The 27,082-nt window shown below is 52.3% G+C and overlaps 5 protein-coding genes across 9 annotated transcripts in view; 2 read left to right on the top strand and 3 right to left on the bottom strand.

Moving 5' to 3' along the window:
- Positions 1-93: 93 nt before the first annotated feature.
- Positions 94-2,602, bottom strand: RABEPK (Rab9 effector protein with kelch motifs). 2 transcript variants are annotated; one of them, XM_080355864.1, is made up of 7 exons: positions 2,493-2,602; positions 2,279-2,424; positions 2,008-2,157; positions 1,640-1,801; positions 968-1,117; positions 671-820; positions 94-494 (listed from the first exon to the last, which is right to left on the bottom strand). In XM_080355864.1, the coding sequence occupies exons 1-7, from the start codon at positions 2,549-2,551 to the stop codon at positions 226-228; spliced, it is 1,086 nt and encodes a 361-aa protein (XP_080211990.1). In that variant the 5' UTR covers positions 2,552-2,602; the 3' UTR covers positions 94-225. The 2 variants fall into 2 exon arrangements, with proteins under 2 accessions (XP_080211990.1, XP_080211991.1); XM_080355865.1 differs by lacking the exon at positions 2,008-2,157.
- Positions 2,603-2,664: 62 nt separating this feature from the next.
- On the top strand, positions 2,665-6,468 carry PPP6C (protein phosphatase 6 catalytic subunit). The gene is made up of 7 exons (XM_080355904.1): positions 2,665-2,790; positions 2,856-2,951; positions 3,134-3,199; positions 3,793-3,934; positions 4,846-4,925; positions 5,061-5,270; positions 5,661-6,468. The coding sequence occupies exons 1-7, from the start codon at positions 2,716-2,718 to the stop codon at positions 5,907-5,909; spliced, it is 918 nt and encodes a 305-aa protein (XP_080212030.1). The 5' UTR covers positions 2,665-2,715; the 3' UTR covers positions 5,910-6,468.
- Positions 6,469-6,616: 148 nt separating this feature from the next.
- ARPC5L (actin related protein 2/3 complex subunit 5 like) lies at positions 6,617-9,503 on the top strand. Its single transcript, XM_080356185.1, has 4 exons — positions 6,617-6,850; positions 6,975-7,046; positions 7,249-7,425; positions 8,713-9,503. The coding sequence occupies exons 1-4, from the start codon at positions 6,710-6,712 to the stop codon at positions 8,773-8,775; spliced, it is 453 nt and encodes a 150-aa protein (XP_080212311.1). The 5' UTR covers positions 6,617-6,709; the 3' UTR covers positions 8,776-9,503.
- Positions 9,504-9,957: 454 nt separating this feature from the next.
- Positions 9,958-24,262, bottom strand: GOLGA1 (golgin A1). 4 transcript variants are annotated; one of them, XR_013923035.1, is made up of 24 exons: positions 24,231-24,262; positions 23,544-23,852; positions 22,006-22,096; positions 21,466-21,540; positions 20,880-20,977; positions 20,388-20,420; positions 20,021-20,149; positions 19,583-19,731; positions 19,072-19,183; positions 18,856-18,951; positions 18,509-18,634; positions 18,056-18,151; positions 17,533-17,628; positions 17,128-17,280; positions 16,803-16,898; positions 16,506-16,595; positions 15,675-15,777; positions 15,096-15,253; positions 14,448-14,609; positions 13,907-13,966; positions 12,943-13,113; positions 12,389-12,475; positions 12,047-12,202; positions 9,958-10,190 (listed from the first exon to the last, which is right to left on the bottom strand). XR_013923035.1 is itself a non-coding variant. In XM_080356145.1 (23 exons), the coding sequence occupies exons 2-23, from the start codon at positions 23,673-23,675 to the stop codon at positions 12,122-12,124; spliced, it is 2,394 nt and encodes a 797-aa protein (XP_080212271.1). In that variant the 5' UTR covers positions 23,676-23,852; positions 24,231-24,262; the 3' UTR covers positions 11,371-12,121. The 4 variants fall into 4 exon arrangements, 3 of the variants coding, with proteins under 3 accessions (XP_080212271.1, XP_080212272.1, XP_080212273.1); XM_080356145.1 differs by lacking the exon at positions 9,958-10,190 and having other exon boundaries at positions 11,371-12,202; XM_080356146.1 differs by lacking the exon at positions 9,958-10,190 and having other exon boundaries at positions 11,371-12,202; positions 19,583-19,719.
- A 1,944-nt stretch (positions 24,263-26,206) lies between these two features.
- Positions 26,207-27,082, bottom strand: part of SCAI (suppressor of cancer cell invasion) — a gene marked incomplete at its 5' end in the record, with an annotated part of 29,390 nt that continues 28,514 nt past the window's right edge. Inside the window, one exon of the mRNA XM_080355760.1 lies at positions 26,207-26,500. Within this exon, the coding sequence (XP_080211886.1) occupies positions 26,354-26,500 (147 nt within the window). The 3' untranslated portion in view covers positions 26,207-26,353. The remainder of the gene's footprint in view (positions 26,501-27,082) is intronic.

The following is a 27,082-nucleotide window of genomic DNA, read 5'->3' as shown; positions in this document are numbered from 1 at the left end:
GGGAACAACCTCTTCCTGGTTTTCATTCACTCATTTTCAAAATAGTGATGGTTAAACCTTGAATCATCCCCCAGAAAAAGGTGGTTTCCAGACAACACTGTGGTGGAGGGAAAGCCCCTGCCCCCCAGGTGTGAGCACAGTGCCACCTGTTTGAGGACAAGCATGTGTTTATTGGAAAGCAGACTCAGTCCCTCAGCACCACAAGGGGCTGGTGCTGCAGCTCTGCTACTCCACCAGGCTGACCACACAGTCCCCGTAGATCTGCCCCCGCATGTCCATCCCCCCAAACACAAACAGCAGGTGCAGGACAGTGTCCCCAGCGTGTCCCTCCTCCTCCTGTCTCTGGAGGGTGCTGGCTTCGTCACCCTCTTCCTGGGTGACAGCTCCCGTGTCCCCGCTCTTGCTGACCCTCCAGGGAATGACGCACATGGCGTGGTCCAGCCTCCCGGCGGGCAGAGGGGCGTCAAACTGCAGCAGCGTCCACTGCTGCGTCTCTGCAGGGCAAAGAGACAACTCCTGTCCTAAAATGCAGCTTCAGAGGCTTGAGAAGCCACTGGGACAATGACAGCAGAAACCAGACCAGTTTTCAACATCCAGTGCAGTGACACTACCTGGGGGATGAAGCCCAGGAGCATTTTCCAACAGAGCAGCGTTTACCGTGCCTCCCTACCTGTGTGATACTTGTACGTAGTGTCCAGTGCCCCCTCCGGGCCTATTCCACCGAAAATGTACACGTGGTCTTTAAACACAGCTGCTGCGTGGGACGCCCGTCCTCCTGGGACGTCACCGGTGGCCGGTATCTTAACCCATCTCATGTCATCTGTTGGAGAAAAGGAACACATCTATGGTTAGGCACTATAAAAACCCATGGGTTTTGCTGTTTTAAACAAATACGGCAATAGGGTCCCCAAGATCAAAACACATCACCCAACAGCTATTGCTCTACTTTACCTATATCTGTACTTACTTATATCGATGCAGAACAGATCATTGTAAAAAACATCACCAGCTAAACCACCATGTATGAAGAGTTTGGTCCCAACTGCAACCACCACGTGTCCGTGCCGAGGAGAGGGGGGATCACCGTGAGTCTCTGGCTGGGACCAGGCCAGGGTGGCTGCAAACGGGAGCGCAATGCGTTAGGAGCAAATCTCTGGAAGCTCCGCAGAGCCCTCCGAGGCTCCCGAGGAAGCGGCTCCGGAGGGCAGGGTGCGCGTGCCGGGTGCCGTGCAGGCCAGCTCCGCGGAGGAGCCGTATGCCGTTTGGGCACCTCTAGGATGGACTAATTCAAGCCCCTTTGGGTGCACCCAGGGCTGCAAGAACGAACGGGACAACTGACAGTGCAGGAGCAGCACAGGATGATGCCACCGTGGAAAGGAACCAGCTATAGGGAAACGCAACAAACCACTACTATCCCCACAGCGTTCCTCATCCCAGAGCTTTACGCTGCCAATCTGCCTCAAATTCCCAGCGAATACGTAAAGATCAACGCACATCAACAGCGAGGAACAGCCACCCACCCATTCCAACTCAGAGCAAAGTAGGGACCCAACGTGTGAACCCAAGACGCGAAGCTGCGGCTCAGCAGAGGACGGCTTCCACCCCTGAGCAAAACGGCCCTTGGCGCGTGCCGCGGTACCTGTGTCAAACACGTGCAGCTGCTGGTCCTTGACCGGCTCTGCTCCCTTATCTCCTCCTCCAAACACGAACAGCCGGTCTCCGATGGCTGCTGAGGAGCTGTGACACGTCCTGGGCGCCGGCTGCACGCCGCTCACCTCGGGACTCTCCCAGGTCCCTATTTCTAGTTAAGACATTCGATTAATGAATCAATCAACACAATAACGGAAAACACGCTCCACTTCCCCTCCCAAGCAACGGGCACCGCGCAGCGGCTCTGCCCGCAGCTCCCGCAGCTCCCGCGGCCCCGCAGCCGGCCCCGCGCTCCCCGCGCTCCGCGGACAGCGGGCTCAGGGGCCGGGCCCGGCCCGCCGGCTCCTCGGCACTCACCCAGGTCCAGCACCTGGACGCAGCTCCGGTTCCCCGCCGGGTGGGCGCCGCCGAAGACCCAGAGGCGCGGGGAGGCGCTGGGCAGGAAGGTGCCGTGCTCGTAGCGCGGGCGCAGCCCGGTCCAGCCGGCCGGGGCCCAGCGCAGCGCGCCTGCGGGCGGGACGGCGCGGTCGGCAGCGGCCCCGCGGCCCCTCCCCCCGGCCCCCTCCCCCCGGCCCCCTCCCCCCAGCCCCCCGGCCCCCTCCCCCCGGCCCCCCGGCCCGGCGCTCACCCAGCTCCACGAAGTGCGCGTCCGCGAAGGCGCCGGCGGGGTCGGCGCCGCCCAGCAGGAGGACGCGGCCGGAGCCGCCGGGCAGGAAGACGCAGCCGTGCCCCACCCGCCCGCGGGGCCGCTCGCCGCGCGGCGCCAGCCGGTACCTGCGGGAGCGAGCGCAGCGCTGAGCGCGGGCCGGGCCGGGCCGGGCCGCCGCCCCCGCCCCACTCACCAGCGGCCCGGCCGCGGGCGGCGCTCCGGCTGCAGCGGCGGCAGCGCCCGCGGGCCCATGGCGGCCGCCCCGCTCCGCCACCGGCAGGGAGCGGCCGCCGCCTTCCGGCCCGCGCCCGCCGGAAGTGCGCCCGGCTTCCGCTGGCGTCGGCGGCCCGCGCCGCTCCCCGGAAGTCACGGGCCCCGCTTCGGGCCCCGCTTCCGGCCCCGAGCCGCCGCGCAAGATGGCGCCGCTGGACCTGGACAAGTACGTGGAGATCGCGCGGCTCTGCAAGTACCTGCCCGAGAACGACCTCAAGGTGCGGCCGCGCGCGGGGGGGGGGGGGGCCGGCCCGGCACGCGCTCACCCGCTCTCCTCCCGCAGCGCCTCTGCGACTACGTGTGCGACCTGCTGCTGGAGGAGTCCAACGTGCAGCCCGTGTCCACGCCCGTCACCGTCTGCGGGGACATCCACGGGCAGGTAACGCCCGCGCCCCGGGCCGCGCCCGCTGCTGTGCCCGGGGCCGCTGATCTCCCGGGGCCGCCGCTGTGCCCGGTGCTGTGCCCGGTGCTGTGCCCGGTGCTGTGCCCGGTGCTGAGCCCGCGGTCAGATCCGGTGCCCGGCGCCGCTCCCGCCGCCCTCACGCGTGTCTCTCCCCGCAGTTCTACGACCTGTGCGAGCTGTTCCGGACGGGCGGGCAGGTCCCCGACACCAACTACATCTTCATGGTGGGTGCGCGGGGCCGCGGGGCTGGAAACGGGCTCGAGTTGAACGCGGCGCGCTCGCTGAGCGGCGGGCGGTTCGGCTGCGGTTCGGCTGCGGGCGGCTCCGTTGCGCCAGGTGTCGCTTGGCGGGTGTGAAGCGACACGGGCGGCAGGAGCTGTGCCGGTGCTGCGGGCAGCGCTGTGCTGGTGCCAGTGCCACAGTCACCGCTGTGCTGGTGCCGCAGTCACTGCTGTGCTGGTGCCACAGTCACTGCTGCGCCGGTGCCGTGGACAGAGCTGCCCTGGTGCCGCAGTCACTGCTGCGCCGGTGCCGTGGACAGAGCTGTCCTGGTGCCGCAGTCACTGCTGTGCCGGTGCCGCAGCCGGGGGCCGGCGGGCCACGCTGGGCCGCGTTGCGCAGCTCTCATGAGCGTGGTGGCCAAACCTGATCATCCGAGTGGCCACAGAACCAGTTCTCATAGCCCCCGCAGGCCCCGCCTTCCCTGCAGCCCCAGGTCTCTTTGTGCACCGTGAGGAGTCAATAATGGATTTGTCACTTGGCGTTTTTTTTTCCCTTCGACTGTTTCTCCATTCGCGAACCTTATTGTGCCTTGCAGGGTGACTTTGTAGACAGAGGTTATTACAGCCTGGAGACCTTCACTTACCTTCTCGCACTGAAAGCCAAGTGGCCTGACCGCATCACGCTGCTACGAGGCAACCACGAGAGCCGGCAGATCACACAAGTGTACGGATTTTATGGTGAGTCTTTATCTGAGTGGGATTAATGTGTCACAAACGGCATCTTCCACTTGGGAAACCGGCTTTGGAGGCAGCGCGGCCTGGGGCCGGGTGGGCAGCGGGCTCAGGGAATCCCAAACATTGTCATTTGTTAACGTGAGCAGAACGGGGGGTTAGCCCAGATCTTGCTGTTCTTTTTCTCCAGCATCTGGGGTTTCTGTTTGGTTTTTGGTGCCACTTTCAGTTTTAGAGGCAGCACGTGTGTTTACACAGAATGTGCTTTGGTATTGGTAGTGAAAGGTTCTACACGAGTCGTGGTGTTGCTGTAATTCCCCTTGAGTTTCAGTGTAGCTAAAAGCAGTGTCACAGTTTGCTGTGGAAGTCACTTCTGTCAGCAGCGAGCGTCTGGGCAAATGCCACTGACCACAAACCAGCAGAACAACTGTCTGGAAAACTGAGGGACTTAAAATTGCTTGGAAGCTTCTTTTTTGTTTTGTGAGGCTTTGATAAAACCTGAGGAAATCCTGGAAAATACATAACAGCTGCCACGAGGACTGTGGCCTGTAACGTGCTTTGTTTTGGATAACGTGCCGACGAGAGCGAGTGCAAACGTTCACAAGTCACGTATGAAACGCCTGCTGAAGGTTTAACAACGCCCTGTAGCTCCCGCTGGCGCTCAGAACTTCTCCTGCTCTCCCTGCTGTGTTCACACGTTTTGCCTCCATCCTCCTGGATAGAATTTGCCAGTCGAAGCCCCGGCTGCTCCGCCGGGGTCGGTTCACGGCCGCCGGCCCGGGGAGCAGCGGGAGCGTCGGCAGCCGGGGGGCGCGAGGGGCCGTTTCCTCGGCACTGCCCAGCGCGTCTGCAGCTCTCAGTGTGCTGCCCGAATTCCTTCTGATCCGCTACAAATAAAACAATTCTCTGCTTCGCAGATGAGTGCCAAACCAAATACGGAAATGCGAACGCGTGGAGATACTGCACCAAAGTGTTCGACATGCTCACAATCGCAGCTGTAAGTGTCAGCGCCACGGCGCAAAAACAAGCATAGATTGTCCAAATGGGAATTCTGGGAGTCGTGACCTTTAAGGGTCACACCGGGCTGGATTAAAACATTGAGAATTTTGTACGTGCGTCTTTTCTCCTGCAGTTAATAGACGAGCAGATTCTCTGTGTGCACGGCGGCCTCTCTCCAGACATCAAGACACTTGATCAGATTCGCACCATCGAACGTAATCAGGAAATTCCTCACAAAGGCGCCTTCTGCGACCTGGTTTGGTCGGACCCCGAGGACGTGGACACGTGGGCGATCAGCCCGCGAGGCGCAGGCTGGCTCTTCGGTGCCAAGGTCACAAACGAGGTAACGGTGCCGTCGCGTGCAGCGTGGAGACTCTGGGAGGTGCTGGAGCATCCAAGCTGCCGGGTGCCGTAACTGATCTCGCTGCAGCGAGGCCGGCGGGCATCACCGGGGGTGGTGCAGGGTGCTGTTCAGAGGGTGTAGGAGAAAAAAACCCAACATTTTTGTTAGCAATTCTTGACTGTTGCCTTGGGCCGCAGTGAGCAGAGCGCTCGGGTGACACGCACTGACGTGTCACAGCTGTTGCGTGTTCCTCAACACCCCAACACTGCTTTCAGTGCACGGGGTGTAAAAGCTGCTCCAGCCCGCGGTGCGTGTTCCGGGGTGGGCGCCGTGACTGCAGCTGCTCGTGGAAAACCCACGCGTTCCTTTTGGCCTTTTTTCCCTTTGCAGTTTGTTCACATCAACAACCTGAAGCTGATCTGCCGGGCGCACCAGCTGGTTCACGAGGGCTATAAGTTCATGTTTGACGAGAAGCTGGTGACCGTCTGGTCCGCTCCCAATTACTGCTACCGCTGCGGGAACATCGCGTCAATCATGGTCTTCAAAGACGTAAATACCAGAGAACCAAAGCTGTTCCGCGCGGTCCCCGACTCCGAGCGCGTCATCCCCCCCCGAACCACCACCCCGTATTTCCTCTGAGCCCCGCTGTGCCCCCGCCCCTACAATATACTTTTTATTGAGCACTTTGCTGCTGAAATGCTGCCTCTTGCCTTTTTTATTTTTAAATTATCTAAATTTATTGTGTATTATGGTGTCTGTAGCAAGTTTCTTTTTTTCCCCCCCCCTACCCTAGAATGATTTCAGAGTTATTTGTACTACGCCCCTGTAATTTGTACCCCTGCCCATAATCCTTGCGTAGCTCTGGGTTTAGAGACGTTTTCCGTGTCCCCATCGTGCCGCACGGGGAGCAGCTCGGTCCCGGTGTGACATTCAGCTTTTTTTGGTAAGTTTTAAGGAATTTCAGCAGCAAAGTTCCCGCCGGGCGTGCGGTGCCCCGAGCTGTGTCCCTGTCCCCCCCCGGCTGCCGCCTCGTCCCTGGTTGTAGGTGCAGAAATAAAGTGGCCAGAGGGGCCGAGTGTGTGTGTACCCCCCCCCAACCTTTTTGTTTTATGAGGATTCCGGTTAAAAAAAAAAAACCCACAAAAACCTGCTACAGCGATCGGATTTGTACATTAAAATAATTGTTCTGATTTTTTCAGATAGTTTGTGTTTTTAATGAAGTCCAACCTTTCCGGGGTGATTGACGTCCTGGGGCCCCGCCCCTTCCCCTGGCGGCTCCGCCCCCTGCGCGGAGCGGCCCGGGGGCCGCTCCGCGCAGGGGGCGGAGACGCCAGGGGAAGGGGCGGGGCCGCTGCGGGGAGGGCGGGGCCGCTGCGGGGAGGGCGGGGCCGTGTCCAGCGCACGGTGTCAGTGTCGGTTCCGGTTCCGCTGGCGGCGGCATGGCGCGCAGCACGCTGTCCTCCCGCTTTCGCCGTCTCGACATCGATCAGTACGACGAGAACCGGTTCGTGGAGGAGCCCGAGGAGGCGGCGGCGGCCGAGCCCGACGCGGGGCCCGAGGTGGAGGCGCTGCTGAGGCAATATCCTTTGGGACGGGAGCGGGTTGAGCGGAGCCGCCGTGCCCGCGGTCGCTCCGGTGTCACTGCGAGCGTGGGGTTCGGGGCCGTCCCGCGGAGCCGTTGAGTCCTTGACCCGAGGCCGCAGAGGGGACGCGCTGCGGGCGCTGCTGGCGGCGCTGCGGAGCGCGGCGGGGAGCGGCCGGAGCCCCGCGGGGAAGGTCAGCGGGGCCGGGGCACTGCGGGAGCGGGACGCGGCGGGCGCTGCTGCGGTTACGGGGCCGTGTTTTCCCCGTGTGTTCGCTCCCGAAAGCGCCCTGGAAAGCGCTTCCCCCGCGCTCCTCGGAGCACTTTGCCAACACGAGTCCCGGGCTCGGTCCGGCCCGGCCGGTTCTCACGTTGCTCCCTCCCCGTGTCCCGCAGGAGCAGGCGCAGGGAACGATGCTGAAGGTCCTCACGTCTTTTAAAAGCAGTGAAATAGAACAAGCGGTGAATTCCTTGGACAGGAACGGCATTGACTTGCTAATGAAGTACATTTATAAAGGATTTGAAAAGCCAACAGAAAACAGCAGTGCAATATTGCTCCAGTGGCACGAAAAGGTGCGTTTGGTGCTGTCCTGGCTCAGCCGCGCTCCGCAGGGTCACAGGCACGGTCGGCGCTTTCGCGAGCGCCCCGCTAGAGCAGCGGAGGGCGGCCGGGGCTCCTCAGTGCTGAGCAGTCCCTGGCGCTTCCCGTTGTCTTTGGTCTCTTTGAGCTGGGACTTGTTAAGCCTTTGGCTTTGTCCCGGCTCATCCGCGGCGGGGGGCCGAGGCCGGTGCCGCTGGAGGACGCGTTGTGGTTTCTGTGCCTCGGGAGCTGCAGCGCAGCCGGGGGCGGGTGACGCGCAGCAGCCGCGTTCAAGTCGCTGCGTGTTCGGCCGCGAGGGGCTCCGGAGGCTCCGCAGCAGCGCTGCTGGCAGCACCTGGCACGGCTTGGTGACGGGATTGAGCAAACCTGCGCAGTTTGCACGGGAGAGGCTTCTGAGATTCCCCAGAAGGATCCCCCTGCGATCTGGAGAGGTTCTGGCGTTCCTGTGACGTGCCCGCGGCCAGACAGGGAGGGTGGGATGTGTTTGCTCAGCCCGTGGCAGGCGCACGTTCCCCCTGTGACACATGAAGCAGCTGCCCGGTGTCGGGTGAAAGGACTTTGTCATGCGCAGCTGCACGGGTTGCGGCTGCGGCGGCGGCTCCCCCGGGACCGCGGCTCCCCCGGGACCGCGGCTCCCCGTGCTGCCGGCGGCACCGCGCTCGTCTTCACATCTACAGGTTTTTTCCTGTGACATGTAGAGAATGCACTTGTGTGGTGAGTTCGGCAGCTGTCACTGCTCTGCAGAACAGGGACGGGGAGCAGGAGCGGATTTCTCAGGACAGCAAAGAACCTGTTTCTGCTTGTTGGGTTGTGGTTTTGTTTTTCCTCCTGTTCCACTGGTGGCTGTGTGCAGGTGACCACAGGTGGGTGACGTTACCGCGACTGGCAGGGTGACCGGGCTCGGAGCACACAGGCACACGGAAAGCATCTCATCCTGTCTGTTCTGAAAGGAACAAGGCGGGTGTGCATGGGGCCGGGCAGGGGTTACAGCCGTGCGCCTGTGCTGCTCTTTGGCACAACTGGTAAGATGTGCAGCTTGCTCGGAGAGGAGGCGCAGAAAAGAGATTGTCATCAATTAACTGCATGGAAGATTTGAGAGCAAAAAGGAGGGAGGACAAGGTGGAACGGCCCAGGCTGCCTCTGTGTGAAAAACTCTTGGAGAAAAGCCGCATACTCTTCTGTTACTGAACGTGTGTGTTGTTTTAAGATGCCTTTGCGTGCGCCGCAGTGACTAACGCCGCTCTCCTCTGTCCCCGCAGGCTTTAGCGGTCGGTGGCCTCGGTTCCATAGTGAGAGTTCTGACGGCCAGAAAGACTGTTTAAAGGACTGGAAACTGAACCAAGACCACGACCAGTTTTGGACTCGGAAGAAGGAATTAGCTGAAATGACACCGGTCCATCTTTGTTAGAGATCGCAATCTACTGAAATACTGTGGAAACCTCCTCTCGGAATGTGTTTAACCTTAGAGGTGGGGCAGAGCAAAGGTATTGCTGCATATTCCGACTATCAAATACAGGAGCCGAGCCGTTCTCCTGTAAGCACAGATATTTGCAGATGCTGCTTTATCCAGGTGACACAAGATCCCGCGTGTGCTGCTTGCGTGAGGGTGGAGTCCGAGAGCGGGGCGGGAGGAGCGCTGCGGAGGCTGCCGGTTGTGCATGGGGTCGAGGACGAACCGGACTGGGGGCTGGTTTCATTGCAAGTGCCTGCTGCATCAATAAAGTTCTTGGATCGCGAGTTAAGTCATTTATTTGTTGCTAAATCTAAGCCTGACTCCTACTGAAAAGCAGGTCAGCAATATACCATTCTGAGCGTCCACTTCTGCATAAATGCTCTTAACTCCACCTGTTTACAGAATTTGTCTCCAAATCCGGCTCTGTGGGCTGTAGGGAGTGAGACCAAGCTCAGCTGTTCCAATCAAGGCTGCTAAGATGCAGTAAATAGAATATAAATATAATACCAAAAACCCACGGTTTGATTTTTATATTCTTGTCCATCCTACAAAGTCAAGAAAATACTTCAGAACTTATTAACTTATTTATGTGTTAGTGTGTCCTCACCTTCTGACAGCTTGCGTAAAGCAAAACAAGCCACCTCCCATGAGTCGGGACACGGATGTTTTACCCCTGATCTGTTCAAACCACATTGTCCCCAGTGCTGGGGACAGCAGGGGCTGCTCCCCGACCCCCCTGTGCCGCGGCTCCTGCGGCTGCTCCAGGTGCAGCCGCAGCTCAGAGCCTGCGGCAGGAGGACCCGGAGTCGGTGCCGTCCCCGGTGCCGTCCGCGGCAGCGCTGCCGCACCCCGCAGGGTGGGGTCTGGCTCACGCTTTAGCGTTCTCTCAATTTTAAATAGCTACAGCGTCCCAGCAGAGAGAACCAGAACTATAATGAGAAAGAAATCCAGATGAGGGTTTTGATCCAAAATGTATTGCACCACAAATTTCATAGTGTTTCATAATACAATCCATATTTACAGCATGGAAGGAAAGAAATCCAATGGCCATAGAAAGGATTATGTATACAAGGGAAAGTGCATTAGCTTTTTAATACATGTATACACACCGTTCTTGCTCTGATATCTGAGGAAAATTCAACACTTAAGAACTCCTGTATGGGAAGCTGATCCTGTATGAGCTCTGGGATCTTCAACTGAAGTTGTGTAAGTGAGCACAGCATGTGAGGTTCCGTCCCTCTGCTCGGGCTGCCTGTCCTGCTTTTCCTGCTGCTCAGCAGTAACCTTTCAAGCCAGGATCAACACAAACCGATTAGTCATTCAGCAGGATCAGCGAGAGCAGAGGGAGCCCCTCGGAACAGGCCAGGGCGGAGGGGCACGCTGAGGAGAGACCTCAGAGAATAAAACCTTCCCAGAACCAACCCGCTTACCCTGCTCCTGCTTTGTTTCAGTAGAGGAACAATTGATCTACATCTGCTTTTGGATTGTCTGTTTTCCCATTAGAGCACAGCTGTTCTCACAAACACCTCTCCGTGCTGCGCCACGGGTCCGGTTACTAAACACCATGTTTGGACAAGTTTGAGTGTACTAAAACATCCTGCTGGTTTTCTTAACTTCAATTCAACCCAACAGCGCCAAAGCGAGGACTGTCATGGTGCGCAGGTCACCCCTGCCAGGACCTGTGGCTGCACCAGCTCAGGGCCAGGTCAGCGCGTTCACCGAACCGACACCTGCGCCACCACAACGTCACCGGACCCCGTCGGCAAAGCAACTTTAACCCGGCTGGTGACCACATCTCCGCTAGAGGACAGGTTCAGTTTGCTTGAATATATTCAATAAAAGAATCATTAGTAACACAAACTTCATTTAAGAGAACGACCAGAATCGCCGCCTGCTCATTGCATCCCATACATCTGTAGATTTTTGGAAGTACACCCCATTTTCAAGCAGTCAGACTCACTGCTGCTGCCCGTTTTCATCTTGGTTTCCCAGCGGTGTCAGTAACTAGGGGTGAAGTTGCGGTTCCACTCTGAGACAAGCGCCACCTTGGTCCCCTTAGGGGGAAGGGAAGGAAGCTGCTGGAACCAAGATCTATTCACGAAGAGCTGAATTTTGCCCTCGAAACCAAAAACCTCACGAGCAGCCTTTCTTTGACCATGTAGTGAGGCCACGGTTAACGGCCCACGACACGGCCATGAAGTTTTCAGCATGTGAAGCACAGAAAACCGCACGCGAGGAGGCGATACCAGTTATGGGGTTTGTTGCTAGCGGACTCGGAAGAAGAAAAAAGAAAATCAACCTGCTTAGTACCAATATTCTTCCCCCTTTGTCACTAGATTATTATTTCTTTTTAAATAAAAGGCATTCTCAGTGTGCACTTACGATACCTGGAATTCAGCTTTAAAAATTTAAAATGGTTTACTACCCCTCCCTCCCGACGCTCCCAACCTACGGCACAGGCCGACAGATGAGTTTGAAAGGCGACTGAGTATTAGGTTCTATAATTAAGACCATTTTAAATATTATTTTTTCTTTAAGAAAAGTAAAATCAGACAACTCTAAAGTTGTGCTCTCAAATTAAATAATTATCATCAACATGCAGCCTTCGGGACTGCAGGCCAGGATATATGCACCTTAAATTACACAGTGATATGAACAAATGCGAACTATTAGTTGTGTCAGTATAACAAGGCAAGGCAGATTTCTTTTTTTGGTTAAAGCTCCTGTTCCTGTTCTTCAAAAGGCTTTTCAAACCTCAAACACTCAATACGGTGCTGCCAACACGGTTTTTCCATGGCTTGCTCTGCACAGCGAGACGGGAGCTTCCCTGTGCCGGAGCCGCTCGGCTCAGCACCGCGGGACGGAGGCTGAGCCACCGGCACAACGGCTGCACGCGGCAGCGGCCGGAACCGCCAGCACCCGTGCCCGCTGGTGAAAGGCACCGCGTGGCGCCGAGGAACCCAGACCCACCAGCACAAGGAGCCGCCTCCGCCGGGGACCATCGAGCCAAAGGTCCCACAGCCAACGCAGAAAAGGTGTTTCGGTTCGTAGTGAAAATCTCTCCTTGCACAGTATTAGCTCTGTAAACAGTGTCAGAAGTTCTCGTACAAAATACTGCAATGACAGTGATTAAGACACACCTGAATTAGCGTGTTCAGCGTTCTTTTCACAGAAAAAAATGTGGCTGGCTGCTGACGGCCCATCTTCAGGTTCCCCTAAGGCCACAGTGTCCTCGGGCTGGAGATGGACGGCCGGATACTGCCCTTCGGAGACGGCTTGGACCCAAACCACGACATCTGGGACAGGAAAGCACAATACAGGTTCTGACACATATGTGATTAGCTACCATTTTAATAACAGATTACGTTTATTACTGTAGCTAACATTTGGAAAAGATACTTTTCATGATCTCCCAGCACCCAAGAATTTTCACTCCGTGTGCTGGGAGTCCCATTAGAGCGCAAGTGGAACAGAACCCGTACCTTGTACTCCAAAGTCTCTTTAAGCATGTTTTCTTCCTCTTGTGAAAAATTCAGTAACACAGAAACAGCTTTAATTAGGTGGAATGCCTGAAAGAGACCACAGTGTTTTGTTGCTTATGATGCTCTCAGGCTCTACATTCTGGACTATGGTGCAGCAGAGTTTTGCTGCAGGTTTGGACACCGATTTTCCCGATCCTACCCACTGAGCTGCAATTAAGCAAAGCATGTTGTTGGCACAACTTCTACCCTTTCAGACATAATGTGGAGAATGTGAAGGAGCTCCAAATGCACAAGGAATTATGTCTTACAGATCAACAGCAAGTGGTCTGTCTCAGATCTTTATGTTCCAGACATAATTAACTCTTTAAAAACCACCTTTCCCTCTCCTTTAGTTCATAATAATCTGTATTTCCAAACATACCACTCTTAGCTATTTTGCTTCATTGTGCTAAATCAGGCAACAACTTTTTAAGTGTAGAGGTAAGGAACTGGCATAGAAGGTGGCAGTTTCTAGAGAGACCGACTTGGAAAGAGAAGGTACGTGCACATCTTACCTCAGATTCCCGGCAGGACATGAATTTTAGTACAACATGTTTAAGGTATTCAAAGTTTATCTCCCTCGAGTCATTTAAATCAGAGTTGTTGGTGACAGTCACAGAAGCGTTAGGCACTTCAGAATTTGCTTTTTCACGCACTTCAGGTACCTCACTGTCAGGCCTTATTTTCTAAAAAAGAAAAAGAGAAGTACATTCCACACTCTGTCAGCTTGTGCTGGGGGAGGATCCGCGTCCAGGACGCCCAACTCGTGTCCACAAGGTGGGTACGATCTGGGCATCAACAGAACCAGCTTCTCACCCGGCACGGGGCCGCGGCAGAGCAGAGCCCTCCCGCTGCCCACGCTGCAGGACAGACGGCAACTGCTGACAGCGTCCTGTGGACATCACCGATCTACCGTGAACTGGCTCCATGGCAGAAACAATCACCTGATCCTTTTCTTTTATCACTCAGCTGCGCTGTGCCTTTCAAACGTGGGCTTTCCCCAAAACAATTTTCAAACTCAGAACATAAATAACATCAGAATATGTTAAAACCTATAGAAGATTTTTTTCTTGCAGAGAAAAACTGTTGTAAGAGGGATTAAAGGGAAACTCTCCCTTGGGCAGATATCACTCCCATGGCAAAACTGAGCTGAATGGCAGCAAAGCAGCAACAAACCTCAGCTGTTCCCCCTACAGAAATGTATTAGAGGTTCCCACACACAGGTCTGCTATAGCTCCAATTTCCCATTGCAAGAGCTGAGTGGGGACGGCTGCCTGTCCCACCACGCATTCAGTAACTGATCCAGAATAACGTATTTCCTTCATTTACGGGTTCACCAATCTGCCTGCAAACAAGGGAGCTGCAGACGTCCCTAGTACAAGAAAGGCACTCAAGCTGGTAGTCAAGCTTTTGGAATTAGGAGTGCAAGGAACTGTCAGTAAGTGCCAGCTGAAGAGACCGAACAAACCGAACCCTTACCAGCTCTTTCTGGAGGGTTTTCTTGAGTTCCGTCATCCTTTGCTGTAGCTGCTTTATCATCTGTAAGCAGAGTGAAGGACAGTGTTGATTCACTGTCAGGACACATTCTGACCCACGGGTACCTGGAAAAACCCATGACTAACAAATGTAATTAATGAAACAATCATTGCACAATGTTGGCAGCTCTGAAGAAGCAACCTGAATGTCTTGCCTGTCCGGCTGCACACATCAGCAGGTGTGTGACAGCACAGTGGAGCGAGCCGAATTCACACAAAAGGGCTCTGCAGGAAACCTGAAACAGTATCATTTAGTGCGTCTTTCCTCCAACGAGACAAGGATTCTTACAATCCTGGCTGCAGTTTTCACCCACTGTTGCTAGAGCCTTGTACAATCCAGAGGGAAAAAGTTTACTCCCAGAATCCTGGATTCAGCCTGGACCTGCCATTTTGGTAAGCTTGTCCTTCTAAGGCTGCAGCATGGGCAGCAACATTATTAGGCTTCCTAATTAAAAGGGACAAGACTACCAGCTGTTTCAGTTCACCTTGTTTTTCTCAGCAAGTTGCTGCTTCAGCTCTCTGTTATCCTTCTGAAGCTGCGTGACATCTGCAGCGGCTACCTCTCCGTTCTGCTCCACCACACGGTTTTCCGGAGAATGGAAATGGTTGTCATTCAGGGCTCCCATCGACTCCTCTAGTTCTGAAACCTAAACAAATGAAAAGAGTGAACTGCAGAGATATCGTGACATCTGCAGCCCAGGGACGCTCCCCAGGGAGACAGCAAGACTTCTTTTTTGTTGCCGTTTATGTGGCAGGGTGGTGGTCGTTGCCTTTTTAAACCAGAAAACATCAGTGGTGATCTAGCTGGCTACATCTCTCTCTGCCCCACTTAATACTTTTTGGTCTCTGTCTCATTGGTTTCATAATGGTTCCCTCAAGACATTTTATGAGTCAAACAGGATAAGGCATCATCCTTCATAAACCAGTTATAGATCTGGCAGGAACAGCTTTCTTTAGGGAAACAGTGAACAAATGATACTGGCGGCCTACGCTGCTGGTGTTCCAGGTCACGAGCAAGCTGTCGGAGTGAACAGCTCCCAGCAGGTACCACCAGCACGACACAACTGGGGTCTGCTGCACACGCGCCTGTTTCCTGAGAAGTCTGAACAGATCAGCTTTACAACTCGACTCACGTTTTTCTCATGTTCTCTGGTAAACAGGCACTCCTGCATCTGCAGCTTTAGCTCATCAATTTCCCTTCTTGCCGTTTCTTCTTTCTCCGCTGCTCGGCTGCTGCTGGTTTCCATGTCAGACTGCAGCTGATGCATCTGCAGCAAGACAGCTTCACGATCTGAGAAAGGAGAGACCTGCATAGCATCAGTCGACTGAATCAAATGGGAGTTACTAAGTATTCTTCTTAAACAAAGCAAGTTACAGTGACAGGAAATCCTGACCTTTCTGCCTCGCTCTGTTGCAAAGACAGAAAAAGGATGGAATTTGAAGCACCCAAGCTCACATGCGTGCTCACAAGCAGAGCAGAAAGTACAGCAAGATTTCTTATTTTATGGTGTATAAACATAAGATCTTGATTTTTAAAAAGTGGTTTTAAGAACACAGTGGAGAGAGTGTCCAGTTGTTACTGAAGGATACATGACTTTGAAAATTCTAATAGATAATGTATGGAAGAGAAATCTAGAATTATTAAAATCTATAGACAGGCAAGCTCAGAACTAGAGACTGTACTAGGATACAGCAGACCCGTTTGGTCTAACCTTGACTGAGTTGGTTGAGTTCTTCCTTCTGTTTCAGAAGCGTATCACATTTTTCAGCGATCAGCTGGTCTTTTTCCTCTACTAAGGAAGCCAGATGTGAAACCTTCAGAACAGGCAAATGAACAAACACACGTCATTAAAGACATAAAATTAGAAGGGCGCACTGAAAGATTTCAGCATCGCTCAGAGGCTCAGAATGTTTGTGGGAAGGACTGGAGAGGGATGTTGGTATCGGTGACGATGGCCGTGGCCGGTATCTGTGACTGGGCTGCCTGGGCTCCGTGCCAGGCAACACAACACCTTGAGAAGTGGTTTGTGCAGCATCAGCGTTGCAGTGTGCATGTCTGACCTATCCAGAGACTCACAGAAGGCACCACCTCCCTGCTGCTGACCTCGTTAAAAGACACGGCAGTTGATGTGCTGTAAGAGCTGAACCACCCAGTGCTGCCCATAAACCCCGTGCCTGTCCCAGCCCGTCCCGCAGCCGGCAGCTGTAACACTTGTGTTCACTCGCTGCTACCTGGGCTTCCCCTCAGTTGTTCATATTCAACTGCCCCAACCTGCCGGAACTCGAGCCCACAAGCTCATCAGCGTCCTCAGCCTTGCAGTCAGCAGCATTTTACAGTCCTCCAGTGGAATAACCCATGTCAATTGCAGGCAACAGCATCCTGAGGCTCCAGGTTTACTGGGGCAAGCACTGCTGTCCTGCATGCTGAGGCTAATATTCTGATTAATGTTCCTGACTGTTAGGATAATTACGTCCAAATGTAGTCTGACCTGTGAAAGGTGTGGAGCACCCAAACACATTTGAAACTGTTGGTATTAACTAACCTGTTGTTCTAATTCCTCTCTTTGTTTTCGTGTTTCTTCCAATGCTTTGGCCATTTCGACACTGACGGTCTCTCTGCTGCTCAGTTCACTCTGCAAACCAAAAATAATTCAGAGGTTACCTGAAACAACTAAAATCAAGTCCGTGTCTCACCTGCAAATCCAAATCCATGAGCAGCTAGAATTCATGGGTGTTCTAACACACAATGATTCACGCTTCCAAATCAGAGCCGCTGTTTTGTTTCATTGCACTGCAGCTGCCTGCGCAGAGCCCATGTCAGAGGCCCATCAAGCCCTCACCTTTAGCCTGTTCAATTCAGACTCTTGTTTTTTTAAAGAGTTCTCATACTCTTCTCTGCTTCCATTAAGATTTTCATTCTCCTTTTCCAACTGGCTCTGTAAAATAAAGATTGCTTAAATACTAAGAACAATTATACAAATGCGTTGCTTAAACAATTAAACACATTCAATGCTTTGTTCACGTTTAGTTTCACAAAGTAAGAGATCTATTATAACGCTAGGAGCTCTGAATAAGAACATTCAGACTGTGTAAAGTCTACAAGCCGCATTCGAATCATTTTCTGAAGCAGACTCCCATGGCCCACTGAGCAGTTTCTGTACTTACAATCTTGTGCTGAGCGGCTGTTTTATCAAATTCCCGGGCTGCTTCAAGAGCAGCAATTTGAGACTCCAGCCCAGTAACTTTCTGATCGTACTGTTGTTTCTCACTTAAAATCTGTTGCTGTAGTTTACTTCTTTTGTCTTCTAGATCAGTTTGCTTAAGGGAAATAAAGAACACTACGTTAAATAGTGTTTTGAAGCCCTGACAAGAATTGGACACCATTCTGTGGAACACACTCCAACTGAAGCAACGCTCCTTTGGAGCATCGTGTGTCCATATACAGACTCTTGTTCAGGAGACAAACAGCAGGAAACCACTTGGGTAACAACAAAGAGAGAAATGAGTGTTTCTGGGGATGCTGGAGACTGATCTGCTACTGGCCAACGAAACATCATGCAGCGTACTCACCAGCTTCTGCATCTTGAGATCCTGCTCGGCAGCTGCTGCTTCGCTCTTTTTCAAAGCTTCTGTTGCAATCTGTAGTTTTTGTTCCAGTTCTTTATTCTAAAATATAACCATACATTAAATTCCTTATCCATTGGCACCTACGTTATTAGAATAAATGTACAGAATGTGGGATGACCAGCAGGGGAAGGTAGAAGGTAAGCATTAAGACCATTAAACCACATCTAGTTCACAGACTGCCTACGTGACATCACCGACTGCAGAACTCTGCCCCCAGCAACCCCTGCGCTTCAGCTGGTTGTTTCCCAGGCCAGGGAAGCCGCACATAAATCTCGACCTTCAGAACTTCTGGGCCCTCCACCAGTGGTGGGAGATGACCAGAGACACTGATCAGTTAGACTTGCCTCTGAAGCCCAAATGTGACGTGTTTACCACCTTTGGCTGAGAGCACAAGTGCAGAGAGGGGAGCAGGTACAGGGCATAAAGAGGCCGGACACAGTGGGAATTCGCTGTGAAAAAGCAATACCTGTGTTTCCAATCGCTTCACCATCTCAGCATGAAGCGCTCTGTCTGTTAGTATCTGCTGCCTGGTTTCATCCACTTTCTGCTCAAGAGCAGCTTTCTGAAGATTATGTTGACACGAACAAGAGGAAGGAAGGACAGAGAGAGAAGAGTTTTTTAAATTAAGATTTTCATTTATATTTCATTAATAATTTCAAACTAAACCAGAACAGTTATTTTGATGTGCATTACAGCTTTACTGTCAGGAAACAGCGAGTTGGGTGCTTACTGCATAAAGCCTCCACAGATCATGTTGCCCTCGGGATGATACAATTAAGATCACAAATGCCAATATATACTGAAGGGACAAATGAGCCTGCGTCACATTATCGTATATTCTTTCCATGTGTGACAAGTAACATATGTCCTAAAAAAATCAAAGACTGCACTTTTAAGCAGTCTATAAATATACAATTACCTCCTTGAGTAGCTCCTGCACATGTTCATCCCCTGAAAGATTTCTTTCTAGCTTATTTTCCAAGGAAGACACTTTTTCCTGCAGCTGTTCAGCAAGTTTATTTCTCTCAGCAAATTCAAGAGTCATCTGTGGAAACATGAAATCACAGCATCTTTTTTGTAGTGAAGCTTTCAGCTAATCCACTGCAGTTTGACTTTCAAAAGTACCGCCAGAAAGAGAAAAGTCCTATTTTAAAAGACATTATGATCCCAAACCACTATCCAGATACCAAATTTCAGACTCACAGCGCATACTCAAGCATACACCTCTACACCAGCCAACAGCAGATGCATCTGAGAACACTTAACCTTTTGCTTGTCTTGTTCATATTCCACCTTCAGAGCTTCGTGCTCCACCCGTAACATTTCCAGTCTCTTCTCACAACCAGAACCAGCAAGTCGAGCCTAAAAGTTTTGAGAAATTACTTGCTTTGAAACTTCCATTTCCGTAACACAACTGGTATCTAATCCAACTTCTGCACACAAGGAGCTCTTGGAATCAAATTTCACTTGACTCAAACTTACATTTTGCAAGTCTACAGAAAGCTGCTGGATGACAGCTTGTAGCTCCTGTTCTCTTGACTCCAGAGCAGTGATCTTATTCTCTGCGTTTGTCTCAGTTGTCAATAGTTCATCTCTTCACAGAAGGAGAATAAAAAAAAGTGACATACTGTTCCAGAAAAATCATCTTTAGCAGATAATTCTGCTTCTTATGAAAATGGACGACACAACATCAACAAGATTTTCTAGTCCTAAGACCAGCCACTGCTTGATTACACATTCTCCAAAAACAAGTGACAGGTAAGCATTCAAACTACGAAAAAGAGATAAATTGTAACAAGCTTACAAAATCCTAAACAAGTACTACTTCAATTGGCTTGAAAACAAACATAAACTTGGCGTGCACATCCACACGGTCCCACCATTCACCCAGCTCTCTACACACACCAGCTGCTCCCACAGGCAGGAGCGGGCAGGCGGCGGCAGCGCGGCAAAGGCGAGCGCGGCTCGTCCCGGCTGCGCGCCCCGTCCGTACCTGTGCGCCTGCAGCTCCAGCAGCCGCTGCTGCAGCGCCCCGAGGTCGCTCCTGAGCCCGCAGGCCTCGCGGCGGGCGCGCGTCAGCTCCCCAGCACACGCCTCCAGCTCCTGCTCTCTGCGGCTCAGAGATTCTTCCTTTTGCAAAAGCTGAACATTAGAACGTTATCTTTGACAATACAGGTGACCTGATAACACTGATAAAGTCTTCTCATTGAAACTTGTCTCTTTTATCCAGTTACGAGCTGTATTAAATAATAAATAACCCCCAGAAAAGCCACTGTAACGCTGCATGCATGTACCTGCTGTCGGGATTTTGACACTGACCAAGACCGTGCACAAGCGCTAAGGCTAAAACAATTAATGCAGAGCTACAACCAGCTTGGTATTCTAACAGAAATATTAGGAAAGGAAAAGAAGCAGTTGAAAATGATCTTACCATGTGTTTAACTTTGGCAATCTCCTGCTGCTGAAAGCCCTCCAGCTCATCCATTTCATCCCTTTTTTGAAAAAGGTTCAAACTCTGCTCCTTCATTTCTCGTAACTGTGTTTCAAGCACTTTTTTTTCCTGATAAACCAACAAAAACAAAAGGAATCCAAGAATATCTGTGTGCTCATTTCGAGTCAATGGGAGCTCAGTTAAAACTCTCCTGGAGCATTGGGGCCGATAACTAATGCAAATCTCTGGCCTCTCCCACTCAACAAAGATCAAATAATACAAAGGGCTGAACAGAGCTGAGCTGTAGAAAGTGTGCAGGCTGGTGTTCACAAATACAGACACAAAACACCCCACAAAGTTTCATTACCTTTTCAACTTGACCCAGTTTTTCCATCCACTCCTGAACAAGAAAGGAGGAAAAAAAACCACAATCAATTTATCGACTTTCAAGGACACCATGGTTCAAAAAAAGATAAAAGAATTTGTGCTGTTAACACAGAACTAAGTTGTGGTAATGATCACAAATAACCCGCAGAAGAAAAGGAACAGCTAGTTGTTTTAATACTAAACACCGAGGAATCATTTACACTACCTGAATACAAAAGCTTTATGCAAGTAAAAGAAAACAAAAGTGACAACGGGTCTACTGCACCTGAATCTTACCAACCACGAGTGCAAGCTCAGCCTTAAAACAGTAACAGTCAGAACAAGGACAAGTCCTGCGCCATTTCTGGCATGAGAACTGAACGCTCCCTTCTCCCCAGTGCTGACAGGCTGAGCACAGCCAGGGCTGAGCAGCTTTTAACCAATGGTGACACCTGCTCCAGAGCCCAAGCTCATGCCCTGGGGTCCCCGGTACCTGGTCCTTCTTTTCCAAGGCCAAGGCCATTCCTTCTGCCATCTTGGCTCGACTGGCCTGGTGAGCTTCGTTCTGCTCCTGGAACTTCCTCATGGAGGCTGGCAACGCAAAAGCACCGGCTGCGTTAAAAACTCAGCTTGGAAAACGGCTTCTCAGTTTTCTATAAGTTATTTATAACTTTAAAGAGCTGCTTCTGCAAGTAAGGAGCCCCATCTTGACTCTATAACGCTAACGCTGTGCGCTCATCGCCTCACACTGCTCGTGCCCTGGGCAAACGCCAGAAAGCCCAGCACACAGCAGCGCCATTCCGCACGGGATCAGAGCAAAGCTGGCGCTTCAGAAAGGTCCCTCTTGGTCATTAGCCCCAGATGTGGCAGGAGCGCAAGAACAACTTTGTTCAACGGCCACAACGCTACTGCTGCTCTTTATGCTGTAAATAAGGCAAGAACTGTGTTCTAATCTTTGTAAGCTAGAAGCGCACAGTTTGAAAGGCAATGATTAAACCATTTGTACAGCAAACCTGCTGCCTTCCAACCGTAACAGTGTTCAACTTAAAGAAAAAAAAAGGAAAAAGAAAAGTACGTACAATCCTGATGCTTTTCTAACGCATTTTCAAGCTTCTCTTTTATCTTCTGCAAGTTTCGGATCTGATCAGCATAATCTTGTGTGAGGAGGGAGAATCACAGACCAGGAATGAACAGACATTGGGGAGAAGTTTTTAGGGAAAAAAAAGAAAAGAAAAGAAAAAAAAAAAAGAAAAAAGGATGAGTGGAAAATGATGATGATTTTCTCAACCAGAAAATCATTCCTGCGGAGGAAAACTGGGTGACTATAGCAACGAACACAAGCGAGTAGTTCTGTGCTGTCCGTGGGTAAATGGTTGGTACAAACAGGAGGGTCTGTCCTGGGCGTGCTGGTTACACAAAAAAGGGCAGGACCAGAGAATGAAGAACTAACCCCACGTTTTACTCCACTCAAGAGCTGTGTCTGGGAAAGGTCGCTCTCCCCGGAGCACGGGGCAGCTCACAGCGTGTGCGCCCTGTCCACACCGTGGCTCCGCGGCCGGGCCCTGACTGGGGCTCCCGCTTGCCCAGCACCAGCGTTTTATACGTATCAAGATACGTACCAGACAGCTTCACCTCCAGCTTCCTGATCTGCTCATTTCTTCTGAGGAGCTGGGATGAGAGATCCTCTCTAGAGCTGCTTCCGTCAGAAGCCTTAGGAGGAAAACAACACTCAGGTAACTCACAACATTCAGAAAAAGCGATCCTGCCACATGCTAACTCTATGATAGTACGGCTGTCCCCCTAGGAATAGTGCTGCAGCTTTTCAAATAAAGAAGAGAGTTGTACTAGCACAGCAGAATGTGTAAAAAATGCTGAAGTGGCCAAACAGGGATTAAACAGTCAGTTCTGCGCTGCCGGCCTGCTCCACCAAATACAGCGCTCCTAAAGCTGGGGCTGGAGCCTATTTGTTCCAACTGATCGCTGAGAACACGGCACAACAGAACGGCTACGCGGGAAAATCCAGCTCTGCAGGATGGACGCAGAAAGGGTTCGGGCAAAAGTCTCTTGGAAAACCACGTAAGGAGAAAAGAACCAGTAACCGCAGCAGCCTGGCCATGCAACCAGCTCTCCGTGCAGAGTCTGCTGCGGAACCAGCTTGGGATTCTCTGGGGGTGCTTTCCTCCATAAAAATCAATATTAAGAACACTTAAATGAATATTGCTAAAGCAACCAAATCTTGAAGGTTTTCTGAAAACCACTCAAGACTTCAGCGGCCGTTGTTATTTGTTTTCTGTTCTCTAAACTCAGAAGATGGTAAATGAAACTTCTGTGTGAGAATTTAAGTGAAAAAAAAATCAGAAAAACACAAGACTAACATACTTCCATTGTAAAATCTATCTAAACATTAGGAGTTCTAGATTTCTGCTTAATTGAACTAGAATTGCAACTGAGCTTCAGAAAACGTGAGTTAAAACTCAGCTGGGTAAATAACTTCTCCATTTCGCAGACAGCAAAAGAGAATCACGAGGCAACTTGATGCACCACAGCGGGTACCGCCGGCTCCAACAGCGGCGCGACACTGTGGATTAATCCAGGTTTGAAAAGGGGTGGAGGTGCCAGAGCACTACAGGGTTTCATTTCACCCTCATGCTCCTGGAATTACACAGTTTGTGTAAACAACACTCTACAATGAGAGTTTAGAGCAGACACTGGAGGAACTACAATAGTTCTGTGTGCAGCTGAACCGAAGACACGTTGCACAAACAACGTGCTGGAGTAGGAAGAGTATCAGGAAGCCGAGGTGAACACGGGCCCACAGCAAGACCACGGCTGCCCAGTATGTACCTCACCTCCCTCCTGCTTCAGTAACCGAGTTTACAAATAGGTATCGCACAGATCACTACAGCTTTAGTCAATGTTTTATGTCTGTTTAACAATGTTCTGCATTGGGACAGCTTTGTAACTCCTGCTTACACGGGAATAGGAGCCTCCTAGTTACTACAGCTAACATACAAACATTCTCTTCAGTGTTTTAGCTAATGATTCATTACAAACCCACCACAATATGTATCAAACTCATACACAAGCCTTAAAATGGTTGTCTGTACAGCTGCATAGGCTGTAAGAGAAATCAAACGGAAAGCAAGGAGCAGCTTACAAAGTCATCCCCGGAGTCGGCTCCGGAGGCGATGGACTCCCTGCTGACGGAGCGGGGGATCCGCGCGGCGCCGCCGGGCCGGGGGGCGGTCGCTGCCTCTTCTGCCAGCTTCTTCTTCAGTTTCGCAAACATCTTCCCGCTCCGTAGTGCTGAAACAGCCAGACGCTTTGAAAAGCCACGATCTCCAGTCCAGTCAATACACTGACACTCTGTTTAAAGCTTCCAGACGCAGAGATTTAATTTTGTGCCTCATCCACTCAGTCTTATTGCATTTCTAGTTCCATTAAAGCCTTCAGAGTGCGACAGCACCTGCAAATTAGAGAGACATGGTTTCCACGCTCAAAATTTCCACCCATATTAAACGTTTAACTAAATGCCTTTTCCTCTCACACCTGTTACCGGAGGCGGAGCAGCAGCTCGCCCCAGCAGCGCCCTTTGAAAACAAACCAGCCCCAGCCGAGCCCCAGCCTGGCCCCGGGCGGCGGGGCCGGCCCGGCCTGACGGGCAGCGCCCGGGGGGCGCCCGGGGGGGCTCCGGGGCTTCCCTGCAGCCCGCCCGTCCCAAGGAGCGAGGCTCGGGGCTGGCCCGCCCGGGCGGCTCCGCGGCGGCTGCTGCCGCGCTCTGAGGCAGCCGGGGACCCGCCCTGGTCCCGCTCCCGGTCCCGCTCCCGGCCCGTCCCGCGCTCACCGCCCCGCCGGGCCCGGAACCGCGGCCGCTCCGCTGCTGACGCTGACCCGGAAGCGCCGCGCGGGCCGGAAGCAGCGCGCGCGGGTGCGCAGGCGCGGGGGGGACGGGCCCGATCCCGGCGCGGCCCCGCCCGCCGCGGTCAGCGGGGCGGCCCCGGGCGGCGGGGGCGGTGCGGGGCGGTTCGGGGGCGGTTCGGGGGCGGTGCGGGGCGGTTCGGGGGCGGTTCCGGGGCGGTTCGGGGGCGGTTCGGGGCGGTTCGGAGGCGGTTCCGGGGCGGTTCCGGGGCGGTTCGGGGGCAGCGAAGGGCAGCGCTGCCAGCACACGAGGGGACACGGCCCGCGGGGGAGCCCCCGGCACGCACACGGCGGCACCGGGAACGGGACACGAGTCGCGGCCGGGACAGCGGTGCCGGCAGCGGGAGCGGGCCCGCGCCCCGGGGCGCCCCGGTACGAAGCGTTAATCGCTGCACTGAAGAGCCCTCTTCGTTTTAACCCCAGCAGGAGCGCCCCCGGCCCCCAGAACAGCCACACGGGCGGAGGTTCTGCGGACACAGACACTGACACCCCAGGAGCCGCCCCGCTCAGGAATCGGGAACCGAACCGCAGCCGGTGGACTGTTTCATTCTTTTTAATACATAAACAAGTACCTATACATATATACATATTTACAATTTACACGAGCCAGTAAATGTATGCGTATTGTACATATACACACGAACGCCTAGAACACACATGCACACACACAAACACTCTGTAAAATGAACGCCACATCCCAGGGGAGGAAGTTCTGCCATAGTCCAAAGAAGAGCAGCACCAAGTGGCGGGGGCTCGGGACACCAGCGCAAGACTGCTTAGAACAAACACGAGCATTCACAGGTCGGGTACACAGGGAAATCACAGAGTGGATGGCGTCGGCTTCAGCCCAGCTCCAGAGAACCTCCGCAAAGCTTCCCGCCGCGCTCCAGCAGCTCCCGCTGCCCGTACCGCGCTCTCCTCAGCCGGACGCGCGCGGCGGTGCTGACCTGCTGCCCCGCTCTGCCGCCGGATCACAGCTCGTACGACGGCACTGCAAACAGCCCTACCGCGGTACTACAGTAATCACCGAGCTCTGCGGTTTTTTCACCTAAAAACAGACGCGTGGCTGGGGTTCAGCATAAAAGCACTGACCAGCCTTGCCCTTTACCACTTTCCTAGCAGCCCAGGGAACAGTACAAACTGACTTTTTCATTTAATAGTTTTAAATATTTCCCATTCCTTCTGCTTGCTCACACCTGGGAGCCACACGTCCCATCCACACAGGAAGAGGAGGGATAACGCCTGCTGGAAATGCAAGAATTTGCGTCTAGCACATAAGAACGGAGAGCGGCCTCTCCTCTGGAGCACAGTGGCAGCAGCACCCATGGCGAGGTGACCCATAAGACAGCGAGATGGGGACAGCTGGCTTAGCTTTGTCATTGTGAATCCCATCGGGCTGAGTGGGAATTACGTCCTTGGCCGGCAGTGCAAAGTTCATCTGGAAAATTGCTGCGTCAAATTTATGGGGAGCATTAAATATCTTGACAGTGTCACTTCAAAGCCACCGCTCCACATGCTAATTAATTGTCCATGGTTTTGTTTACTTACTTGGCTACGACTGAAAAAATATATTTGTTCTGAAGGACTCTGCTTTATTGCTATTGTTGGTCTGCACTGCGTGGTTCCATCTTTACCATTTCAAATCCAGACTCTTTGGGGATAAAATATTGTTTTTCTATTGATTTTTTCCAATTTTTTAAAATTGTATAAAAATAAAGGATTTCCACAAATGTGGGGTAAAGATAACCAATAATACTTCTATGCTTAGGATCAGCTGTTGGAAATGTGGTTGATAGCCACAAGACCATAAATAAACCTCTAATGATGCTTTAGTTCAACATTTAAAAGACATGAAAACTTCTGCTTATAAAATTGATCCCATATAGAATGGAACAGCTAAACTAACAGCTGTTTATTATAACTTTTTAAAATAATGGTCCTAAATTTAAAAATAAAATCAAGTACTTCCTTTTATGATGTTCACATTATAAAACCGCACCATTCAAAATCTGTGGCCAGGGAAAGCCCTCTGCAGTAAGACAGTTTCTCTTAATAGTCATCGAGGGTGTTTTCCAGGAAAACGTTCCTGACATCCAGGATGGAAGCCAGCTCCAGAATGTGCTTTTGGAGGTGAGGGTTCTCCACTGTTTCATCTCTCGGCAGCTGAGGATAAGACTCTGGATAATTTCGAGTCTCCTGCTAGAGGACAGTGAAAACAAAGAGAATCAGACATTCATTTATTGTTACACCCTTAATAAAGAAGATCGCAAAAGGCCAGGTTCACCTAAGCGGAGGTCTAATCTGTTCAGCGTGCCACAGGGAGAAAATAGTCTTTCCGTTTTCTCTTTCCATTGACTCAGAGACGGTCATAGTGGCAATAAACTGCCCATTCATCTAAGATGGTTAATAATATGCTCACAGAAGCCTTGCAAAAAAAAAACAAAACCAAAAAATCTCCCCATGCACTTATTTACTAGGCTGGAGTTAATTTCTTGAAGTTATAGACATGCAAGCAGCTCCAGTGGGAGATTCACCTCATCCTAAACCAAATATCTAAGACACTGGGAGCAAATCCATCCCGATAACAGAAGACCTGCTGCTTCTCCCTGGTATCAGAGAAGCCAAGGCAGCCGAGGATGGGAAAGCTATGAGACGTCTGCAGTTAGAGTACTGAATACTGGATCTTTCTGTGTTTCGCCTTCCATTTTCTTCTGTAACGTCTAAAATGGAGCAGGCGGTTTTTACGCCAACACTCCCATCTATGAAATGGTGTAGATC

The sequence above is a fragment of the Nesoenas mayeri genome, assembly GCF_963082525.1.
Source record: "Nesoenas mayeri genome assembly, chromosome: 18".
Taxonomy (NCBI): Eukaryota; Metazoa; Chordata; class Aves; order Columbiformes; family Columbidae; genus Nesoenas; species Nesoenas mayeri.
The sequence above is the reverse complement of the archived record's forward strand: the minus strand, read 5'-3'. Positions and strand labels throughout refer to the sequence as shown.

Excerpts from the sequence above, each read along its gene's own strand:
- RABEPK (XM_080355864.1), bottom strand. The coding sequence starts at position 2,551 with ATGGGCCCGCGGGCGCTGCCGCCGCTGCAGCCGGAGCGCCGCCCGCGG. Across the intron at positions 2,425-2,492 it reads CGCCCGCGGCCGGGCCGCTG|GTACCGGCTGGCGCCGCGCG; the intron begins GTGAGTGGGGCG and ends TCGCTCCCGCAG. Across the intron at positions 821-967 it reads TCTGTTCTGCATCGATATAA|ATGACATGAGATGGGTTAAG; the intron begins GTAAGTACAGAT and ends TTTCTCCAACAG.
- PPP6C (XM_080355904.1), top strand. The coding sequence starts at position 2,716 with ATGGCGCCGCTGGACCTGGACAAGTACGTGGAGATCGCGCGGCTCTGC. Across the intron at positions 3,200-3,792 it reads ACACCAACTACATCTTCATG|GGTGACTTTGTAGACAGAGG; the intron begins GTGGGTGCGCGG and ends TGTGCCTTGCAG. Across the intron at positions 4,926-5,060 it reads ACATGCTCACAATCGCAGCT|TTAATAGACGAGCAGATTCT; the intron begins GTAAGTGTCAGC and ends TTTCTCCTGCAG.
- ARPC5L (XM_080356185.1), top strand. The coding sequence starts at position 6,710 with ATGGCGCGCAGCACGCTGTCCTCCCGCTTTCGCCGTCTCGACATCGAT. Across the intron at positions 6,851-6,974 it reads TGGAGGCGCTGCTGAGGCAA|GGGGACGCGCTGCGGGCGCT; the intron begins TATCCTTTGGGA and ends CGAGGCCGCAGA. Across the intron at positions 7,047-7,248 it reads GCCGGAGCCCCGCGGGGAAG|GAGCAGGCGCAGGGAACGAT; the intron begins GTCAGCGGGGCC and ends CGTGTCCCGCAG.
- GOLGA1 (XM_080356145.1), bottom strand. The coding sequence starts at position 23,675 with ATGTTTGCGAAACTGAAGAAGAAGCTGGCAGAAGAGGCAGCGACCGCC. Across the intron at positions 15,254-15,674 it reads ACTCAACCAACTCAGTCAAG|ATCGTGAAGCTGTCTTGCTG; the intron begins GTTAGACCAAAC and ends CTCCTTTCTCAG. Across the intron at positions 14,610-15,095 it reads CCAGAGAACATGAGAAAAAC|GTTTCAGAACTAGAGGAGTC; the intron begins GTGAGTCGAGTT and ends TCATTTGTTTAG.